This window comes from Orycteropus afer, unplaced genomic scaffold (genome assembly GCF_000298275.1).
Source record: "Orycteropus afer afer isolate SDZICR_OR568_19922 unplaced genomic scaffold, OryAfe1.0 scaffold00114, whole genome shotgun sequence".
Classification (NCBI taxonomy): domain Eukaryota; kingdom Metazoa; phylum Chordata; class Mammalia; order Tubulidentata; family Orycteropodidae; genus Orycteropus; species Orycteropus afer.
The window spans coordinates 7,547,414-7,558,073 of NW_006921701.1; the positions used below are offsets into that span (position 1 = coordinate 7,547,414).

Consider the following 10,660-nt stretch of genomic DNA (forward strand, 5'->3'; position numbering starts at 1 on the left):
AACAACAACAACAAATACCAAAAAGAACTGCTTGATGTTCATCTATTTCAGGAGGTGGTATATAATCACGAACCACTGGCACTGAAGGAAGGAGTCGAAGCTGCACTGAGGGGAGTGGCAAAAAACAAGCCTCCAGGAATTGACGAGATACCCATTGATGTTTCAACAAATGGATGCCTCACTAGAGGCACTCACTCGGCTATGCCAGGAGATTAGGAAGACAACTACCTGGCCAACTGACTAGAAGAGAGCCATATTTGTACCCATTACAAAGAAAGGTGATCCCACAGAATGTGGAAATTATTGAACAATATCATTAATATAGCATGCAATTAAGATCTTACTGAAGATAATTCAAAAATGGTTACAGCAGTATATTGACAGAAAACTTCCAGAAATGCAAGCTGGATTCAGAAGATGTGAAACGAGGGATATCATTGCTGATGTCAGTTGGATCTTGGCTCACAGCAAAGAATACCAGAAAAATGTTTACTTGTGTTTTATTGACTATGCAAAAGCATTCGATTGTGTGTATCACAACAAATTATGGACAACATTGGGAAGAATGGGAATTCCAGAACACTTAATTGTGCTCATGAGGAACTTATAGATAGACCAGGAGGCTGTCGTTCAAACAGAACACTGCACGGTTTAAAATCAAGAAGGGAGTGTGTCAGGGTTGTATCTTTTCACCATACTTATTCAATCTTTATGCTGAACAAATAGTCCAAGAAGCTGGACTATACAAAGAAGAATCTGGCATCATGACTGGAGGAAGACTCATTAACAACCTACGTTTTGCAGACAACACAACTTTGCTCACTGAAAGTGAGGATGACTTGACACACTTACTGATGAAGACTGAAGACTGCACTCTGCAGTATGGATTACACCTCAATATAAAGAAAACAAAAAGCCTCACAACAGGAACAATAAGCAGCATGACTATAAATGGAGAAAAGATTGAAGTTGTCAAGGACTTCATATTACTTGGTTCTGCAATCAACACCAATGGAAGCAGCAGTCAAGATATCAGATGTTGTAAAGCACTGGGCACATCTGCTGCAAAGGACCTATTTCAAGTGCTGAAGAGCAAAGATGTTTCCTTGAGGACTAAGATGCGCTTGACTCAAGCTATGGTATTTTCAAGCACCTCATTTGCATGTGAGAGCTGGAAATGAAAAAAGAAAACCGAAGAAGAGTCGATGCTTTTGAGTTGTGGTGTTGGCGAAGCATGCTGAAAAGAACTAACAAATCTGTCCTGGAGGAAGTGCAGCTGGAGACAAGAATGGCCAGACTTCCTCTCACCTGTTATGTTCATGTTGTAAGAGGGGACCATTCCCTGGAGAAGGATATCATGCTTGGCAAAGTGGAGGGACAATGAAAAATGGCAAAGCTTTTAAGGAGACAGACTGGCACAGTGGCTCCAACGATGGGCTCGGGTATTGCAGGGATTGTGGGGCCGGCACAGGATCGGGCAGTGTTTCGTTCTGCTGTACATGAGGTCGCTATTAAGTCGAAGACGACTCGATGGCACCTAACAACAACTACTACTACTACTGAGGTGATCTGTGTATGTTATATTGTTAAATTCTTACTAGCTTTTAAAAAAACTCACTCAGATACTATGAGAAGAATTAAAATGAGAGCAAGATTTCCCACTGTATGCCTTCCTATCCATGTTTCCATTCTTAAGAGATCACTGCTAACTCTAATTCTGATAGTTAGCTCTGTATTCTAAATATACCATTTTTCAATTTAACAATTTTTAACATTACCTACCAGTCTTCCTATTATGAAAGCTAAGTGTTTACCTCTTATCACCAATTCACCACTAACAAAGTTGTATCACTATTTTCAGTTTCTCTATTATCATTTACCTTAAAATTATATCAACTACAGACTCTCAACACCCACTTTGTAAAATAAGGCTATTATATGCCTTACCTTCTTCTATACACCCATTCTCATTTGTCATTTACACTATTATTATATATGTTGTTAAAGTTGATAACATTTTAATTTTGTTTTATATTAGGATTGATTTTATCATTTGAAACTCAATAGACAATGTTCATACTCATGTAACTACAGGTATCCCCCAATTTTCAAAAGTTCACTTTACACCATTTCACTTTTATGAAAGACTTGTAGTATAGGCATATCTTGGACATACTGTGGGATTTGTTCCAGACCACCACAATAAAGCAAATTTCACAATGAAGAGAGTTACAGGACTTTTTTGGTTTGCAAGTGCATATAAAAGTTGTATCTACACTATATTGTCACCAATTAGGAGCTTTGGTGGCAATGTGGTTAAAGCATTGGGTTGCTAACCAAAAGGTAGCATATCAGCCACTCCATAGGAGAAAGATGAGGCAGTCCTCTTCTGTAAAGATTTATAGCCTTGGAAACTCTAAGGGGCAGTTCTACTCTAGGAGGTTCTACTCCTAGGAGATTGCTCTAAGTCAGAATCAACTTGATGGCAATGGGTCTGATTTGGTTAGTGCACTCGTAATAGTAAGTATGCAATAATAGCACTATGAAAAAGTTTGAGAATTACCAAAATGTGATCCAAACATACAAAATGATCACATGTTGTTGGAAAAATGGTGCCAAAAGACATTTTTGAGGCAGGGTTACCACAAACCTTTAATTTGTCAAAAACTCAGTATCTGTAAAATGGAATAAAACGAGCTATGCCTGTGCCTGCTTTTGCTAATTGAAAGAAATCCAAAGAGGCTTTTCACCTTTTTGTAATTTTTTAGATGAAAAGCAAAACTAGTATTGAGCATTTGTTTTGCGTTGAGCTGTTAAAGAGGAAGCTCATACCCCAAGCAGCAAGTGAGGAGTTGCTAACTCCTTCACCAGGAACTATATACTCGGCATCAAGTCGCTATAGCTTTAAACTTTGTCTATGAATGCTATGTTAGTGTTATCTTATGTTCTGCATATTATTTGGCATGATTTGGTAGGTTATTTTTCAGGTCTGGGAAAGCTCAAAATTTTTTCCCATATAAATTAATGATTAATTGTTTCTCTGGTTTATACCATTTCAGCTCATGAAAGGTTTCATGGGAATACTCTTCTTTTGGATAGCAGGGGAAATCTGTGTATAAGTACTATTTACCATAAAGCCTAACCAGTGTGTCGTATTTTCTTTCTGACATCCTTGAAATTACAAATTGCCTTTCTTTCTCTCTTGTACTATATTTTACACGATCATCTTCACTCTCCACTCCAATTTTCCATTAATCAGGTAAATTACCAAGTCCCTCTTTTCTCCTAAGACTTTTTCCCTGAAAAGTCTACTACCTTCTTCCTTACTGGACAAGTTATTCTATTTTGCTAAACAACAGAGGAATAGCGGAACCCAGATGTGATCTTCATGTTTTGTGCATGGAATGGAACAGACAAAATGTAGACTATCTCTGAAAATCCTGAATGCTGAGTTACTACATTTATAGGCTCAGTACATCAAGGGCTGATGAAGACTGAGTAAAATAGTAACATGATCTAATCAAAATTCACATTCAGGATTCATGTTATTCATTTATAAAACTTGTCACCTATACAAATAGCATTCTGAAAATATCCTTAGAACCTCCTAGAAGCAAAATCAACTAAAACGTTTGTTGACTACAGAGTAAAATGAGATAAACAGTTTCAAAGAATACGTATTATCATCAAATTATAATGTATTACTTAATCTCCCTCAATTTAAAGATACTTATTTTAAAAACCAGGACTAATATACAATACTGAAGAATATGGACCAATTCTTGTTCACCTTTATCTGGGCTCCAGAACAGTACTGCTTTTTCCCATAAACTTAGTTTAGTATCCTCTTTTCATTTTAGTACACTTTCAACCTTGGAGATTTTAAATTGGCTATAGAAATAAAGTTTTATGGTCTTTTTTTCTTCTTTTGAAAAGAAAATGAGAAGAATAATCTTAGCAATTAATTATAAACTAACCAGGTTCTTAAAGTTCTTAGCCACTGGGTAAAACAATTCCAATTTCTGTAACTCTATAATCAATCAATCTCTCTCTTCTCTCCCTTTTTTAAATACTTCAGATTTATAGACTATGCCTTTCTTTTTTACCATTAAGTAACTTTTTATAAATGTACAGAGCCTGAAAAGTTAACATATTGAGGATCCCAGATACAGCAATAGCTACAAGTAAAAAAACACCTCCTTAGGACAAATCACAGATCTTACAGTAGATACTATGGGGTAGTAACAACAGTTGAGGCTATTCAAGAAGAAACAGCTACAGAAAATTAGAGTTCACGAAACTTTTATCTACTCAACATCCACTTTTTAAAAAAATATTGGCAAGTTTAACTTTCTGGAGGGCCTAAAAGAATTCACCATAAAATTAGAAGTATTGGCTTATAATATCTATTCTAATACAAAGATAATTAATTCATCCATATAAACTGCAGATCTATGAAGTAAAGGAAAGAAAAAAATTGTAAAATACTATATAAACATGCCACTGTTTACCCAAAAAAAGGAAGGGGGAGAAAACTTATTTTCTAATATACAAAAATATCTAAAAATATTTAATAACAGTGATTGCAACTAGGGTAAGAAACTGAGGTGAAAGAAAAATATTTTTCACAGTAAGTGTTTTTCTTTTTTGGAATATATATATATATATATATATATATATATATATATAAAATCTATTATAAAAATTAAATAAATAAATAATTATGAAGCAAAAGTATAGACAGGTTTGATGCATATAAAACATCATTTTTAAAATGTTTTTATATAACCTCTAAAAAGTTACATTATACCAATGTTATTATTCATAATAGCCAAAAGATGGAAACAATCAATGTGTCCATCAACAGATGAATGGATAAACAAAATGTAGCACATCCACACAATCAAATATTATTCAGTCATAAAGAGAAATAAAGTTCTGATAGATACTATGACATGGGTGAACTTTGTAAATATTATGGTAAATAAAATAAGCCAGATACAAAAGGACAAATATTGTATGATTATAACTATGTTTAGAAAAATAATAGTGTACAACAGTGAACATAATTAATGTCACTGAATTATATACTTAAAAATGGTTAAAGTGGTAAATGTTTTGTTATATATATTTTGCCATAATAAAATTACTGTTTTAAAGTTACAAAATGAGTTACAACGAAAAAATTACAGTCCTTGTGCTGTGGAGCAATTTCTTTTAAAATATGGAACAAATTTTTTTAATCACACCAGTATGTTCAATTTTGTAAATGAATAAAAAATTATGATTTTCTTTAAAGTCTTTGCTATTCAATTTTTTTTAATTTTTACTGTGATTTGGGTGAAAGTTGACAGAGAAAGTTCATTTTCCATACAGCAGTTCACACACATTCTATTTCATGACATTGATTGCAATTCCTCACAATGGAATAGCTCTCTTCCCACTTCCTCCCTATAGTTACCTCTTCCCTCTGTCCTTTTTATTATGCATTCCTGCCCCCTGAGCTATCTCCCTGTGCAAATACTGCCCTTCTGTTCTCCCATGATTGATAGTTCTAAGGAGTGTACCTACCTGATGTAAACGTTCACCCTATATGCCTGTCTATTGTTTGGCTGGAAGCCATGGAAGTGAGTTCAATTCCAGACCTGAAGGATTACTAGGGGCCACAGTCTCAGGAGTCTCACCAGGTTCTATCAGACCAGGAAACCTGGTCTTTTGTTACGATTTTCAGTTTGGTTCCACATTGTTCTCCCACTCTATCCAGGATCTCCTGCACTGATCCCTTTCTGAGTGGCTGACAGTGGTAGCCAGGCACCATCTAGTTCTTCTGGTCTTACAGTTATATAGGCTGAGGTTCCCATGGTCCACTAGTCTGTCTTTGGTTTTCTTCATTCTTTCCTCTGGACAAGGAGAGACCCATTGTTGCATCTAGATGGCTGCTTATAAGCTTTTAAGACCCCAGTTGCTACTCACCAAAGCAGGATGTGAAACAATGTTTTTGTGTAGTATGTTATGCCAGTTGAGCTTGATGTCCCCTATGACCATGGTCCCGAGCCCACAGGGCTAACAATTCACTCCATCAGGGTTGCTATTCAACTTTTAAGGAATAATTTTATCTTATATTTATTACAAGTTACCATTAACCTTTATACTTTTTAAGCCATCTAATTGTTTTTTAAAGTCAAAGCAATCTACATGTCAGGTCTTCATCACAAAAAGATTAAAAAAAGCTTATTTCATCCTCTCACTTACTGGTGCCATTTCCATGTTATTAATCTGGGCCTCATGGAAGCCTCCATCTGACATAACTTCTTCTGTTTCTTCTTCAGCTGTAGCAACATTTCTTCGCTTGAATAACTGGGGGGGGAAAAAAACCTGTTATAAACATCATTCTAACACAAGGGTTAATATCCACATACTGTGCATCCCATTTAAAAGGTAACAGGGTTGGAACTCTGAAAATTGTTAAAAAATTCTAAAGCTTGTGCCTTTTCCAATCATTCCTAATTAGTGACTATTCAGTATATCTCCAGTCTTATAAGCTAAAACAATTAACTATCACAATACGCTATTACCAACATTTGAGGAGGTAATACTTATAAGAAAGATCTGACCCTAAAGGTCATGGAAAGGTGGCAAGGTTGGACAAGGATGATGGAACATGCTTTGGCCATTTCCGTCTTCTTGCTATGCTTCTTCTAGGCAACAGAATATTTTTTACCAATACATCAAGAAAAATTACGACAAAAATCACATAAGCATGACTTAATACTTCCCTCCTAGCTCTCAAGAATGGTGAATTAAAGGTTCCTGAGTGAGTGAACATGTTCAGCAATCAGCAATGACATATGACTACTGTTTGAGCATTAGTTTTAATCCATTAATATGTGTAGGTAAAAACAGTGTTGTTGTTATGTGCCGTCGAGTTGGACCTGACTCATAGTGACCCCTCCGTGGGTTTCCGAGGCAGTATCACTATGGAAGTAGATTGCCCCATCTTCCTTCCAAGAATGGTTGGTGAGTTTCAACCGCCAGCCTTCTGGTCAGCAGTCAAGTGCCTTAGGCACTACGCTACCAGTATTTCCCTGCAAATGCAGCCTGCTGAGGTGCTTTCATTACATCCTCAAGAGACTTAGGCAATACTTTCATATTCAATCACGATGGAGTAAAACTAACCTATCCTTCCTTCCTAAGCAATTAAAAAAGTAGACAAAATTGTATAAAACAATGGGTGTCTGCCACTGGACAACAAGCAGCACAGGAAAATGATCCCTGGTAGAAAAAAAGAAACAAGATCAACTCTAATGACTGTCTCAGATTACTGCCTGGACTAAATTTCTAAATTGTAGTGTAGGCAGGGGGAGCCAAAACAGAGCCTGGAGTTTCCTTGAGTTAAGGAGACTAGGTTCAGAACTGGAGACACCACCATACCTAAAATTCATTGGACAAAGTAATAAAAAACAGTGATCTACAAAGAGAAAACACCAAAGACCTGCAGCCGGTTGAATCTTCAGCTGAGTAGTGATCAACACATGAGTGTGAGGAAAAGACCCAAACCTGGGAAAGGAACAACCTCTAAAGAGCACACAGAACAACTTGGGGATCACATAGATTCTAGTCCGGTTCATGTTTCCACAAGCTGCAGCAGAAAGACATCTTAATAAATGTGGGACATTGAGTAGAATACTCAAATGGGTACTGATTCAGATGTCATTGTTAAATGCTATTGAGTTGATTTTGACTCACAGCAACCCCTTGTGACAAAGCAGAACTGTCCATAGGGTTTTCTAGGCTATAATCCTTATGGGAACAGATTGCAGGTGTTTGTCCTGTAGAGCTGCGGGGTGTGTTCAAATAAGAGCTCCGAAACAATTCAAAACGATTTTGTAATTGCTGCCTAAAAAAGGGCCATATATGTATTGCAGAACATCCAAATCTGTTGCCTGTGGCATTTTAAGCCAAGAACGAAGGTTGAGCAATCTGCTTCCATAGTGATACTGCCTTGGAAACCCACGGAGGGGTCGCTGTAAGTTGGGTCCGACTCCACAGCACATAACAACAACAACATCCAAGGATAACTTTATAGGAGCTCTGGTAGCATAGTGCCAAAGGCACTTGACTGCTAACCAGAAGGCTGGCGGTTCAAACCCACCAGCCACTCCTCGGAAGGAAGGTTGGGCAATCCTACTTCTGTAGTGATACGCCTCTGACTGCTAACCAGAAGGCTGGCGGTTCAAACCCACCAGCCACTCCTCGGAAGGAAGGTTGGGCAATCCTACTTCTGTAGTGATACTGCCTGGGAAACCCAAGGAGGGGTCGCTATGAGTCGGGGCTGACTCGACGGCAAACAGCAGCAACAGGAAACAAACAGCTATGCCTGACTCAAAGATGGTGGCCAACTGTGCTGCTCTGAAATGTGTGTTGCTCTCCAGAGTCTTGTCAATAAGGTTGCCCTCCAAAAGTTCTGCCAGTCTTTCTTTTTGAAAGTTTCAGGAGCTTGATGAGGGAGACTGGATTACAGCAGGACTCTGTACATGATCAGCATCTTTTGAATGGGGCACAGCTTTTCATTTCCTACTTGGTCAAAATATCACGGGCTAAAGATTTGGCTGCTGTGCAACACATATGTAGCTCTTGTTTACAACAGCAATTACTGAACTAAAACAGTTCAAAGCCCTACTCTGAACCACCAGTGGTGCCAAAGAGCCCTAAAAATTCAGACTAAATAGGTCAAAACCAACAAGGCAAAAAGCAAGTTGTAAAAGACCAAACTGGTTTCAAATAACTTCACTACATCTCATAATAAGTTCAAAATTGTATGTATTAAGAAAATACCAAATTATATGTATCAAAATAATTTTTAAAAAACTCTAATACCAAACAAGCTCAAATTCACAATGCCTGGAATTTAATCAATATCTAGCAGGTATGCAAAGAAGTAGGAAAAGACGTCCTATTATGAAAAGAAAAATCAATCATACCCATCAAAAACTATCTGGAAGTGACAAAGGTAGTAAATCAGTAGGCAAGAACATTAAATAGCTGTTACCAATATATTGCACATATTCAGAAAGGTAGAAGAAAATATACCCATGAAAAGGAGAGATATAAAGATGACATGAAAAAAAGCAAACTGAACATCTAGAGATGAAAAACACAATGTCTAAGATGAGACATACACTGGTTGGGATTAACAGCATATCAGATACTGCATAAGAAAAGATTAACAAATTTAAAGATACACCAATAGAAACACTCTAAAGGACAGAGAAATGAATGCTGAGTAAATAAGTACAGAGTGTCAGTGACTAATATACATGCATTAGAACACCAAGGTGAGGGTGGCGGAGGTATACTTTGGGGGAAAAAATGGCCAAAAATATCCCAAGTTTCATGAAAAATACCCACAAATTCAAAACTTCAAAGAACCCAATCAGAACAGTGAAGGCACATCATAATCAGACTGCTTAAAACCATGATAAAAACATGATATTAAAGCAGCCAGAGGGAAAAAGACATTTTACTTACAGAGGGACAAAAGATAAAATGGACAGAAATTTCCCATTAGAAAAAAAAACAAATCAGAAGAGAATGGATCAAACATACTAAGAACCAAAAGAAAAAAACTTAGAAAAAAAGGTTTTTTTTTCCCTCAGAATTACAAAAGCTGAAAAAATTCACTACCAGCAGACTAGCCCCATAAGAAAATGTTAAAGGAAGTTCTTTAAATAGAAGGAAAATGATAACAGATGAAAATAAGTACAGTAAATATACAATAAGGAATAAAGAACACCAGAAATGGTAAATATATGGTAACTTATTTTTAATTTTATTTTCTTTTAATCTCTTTTAGAGGTAGTTGACCTTACACGAAATAGGTTGGCTATAATCAAAAAGGCAGATTGGTGCTATTGTTTGGTGCCATTGAGTCCACTCTGATTCAGTGCCTAAGGCACTTGACTGCTAACCAGAAGGCTGGTGGTTCAAACCCACCAACCACTCCTCGGAAGGAAGATGGGGCAATCTACCTCTGTAGTGATACTGCCTCAGAAACCCAAGGAGGGGTCAGTATGAGTCAGGTCCGACTCGAGAGCATATAACAACAACTATGTACAACAGAAGGAAACACTGCCCTGTCCTGCACCATCCTCACACTTCTTGCTCTGCTTGAACCCATCACTGCAGCCACTGTGTCAACTCATCTCTTTAAAGGTCTTCTCCTTTATAGCTGATCTTGTACTTTACCAACCATGGCATCCTTCTTCAGGGACTTGTCCCTTCTAACAACATAACCAAAGTACATGAGACAAAGTCTGGCCATTCTCACTTCTAAAGAGCATTCGGGCTGCAATTCTTCCAGGACAGACTTGTTCACTCTCGTAACAGTCCACAGTATTTTCACTACAATTCAAAGACATCAACTCTTCTTCAGTTTTCCTTATTGACTGTCCAACTTTCACAGGCATGAGGCAAATGAAAATTGCATGACTTGGGTCAGCCACACCTTAGTCTTCAAAGTGACATCTTTGCTCCTTAACACTTTAAAGAGGTCTTTTGCAGCAGATCTGCGCAGTGCAATATGATGTCTGATTTCTTGACTGCTACTGGAGCTCTGGTAGCATAGTGGCTAAGGCACTTGACTGCTAACCAGAAGGCTGGC

The 10,660-nt window shown here is 37.2% G+C and overlaps 1 protein-coding gene across 1 annotated transcript in view; it reads right to left on the reverse strand.

The window, feature by feature from the left end:
• KPNA1 (karyopherin subunit alpha 1) overlaps nucleotides 1-10,660 on the reverse strand; it is a 74,119-nt gene that overhangs the window by 26,113 nt on the left and 37,346 nt on the right. Inside the window, exon 2 of the mRNA XM_007943909.2 lies at nucleotides 6,253-6,357. Coding sequence (XP_007942100.1) covers nucleotides 6,253-6,357 — 105 coding nt within the window. The remainder of the gene's footprint in view (nucleotides 1-6,252; nucleotides 6,358-10,660) is intronic.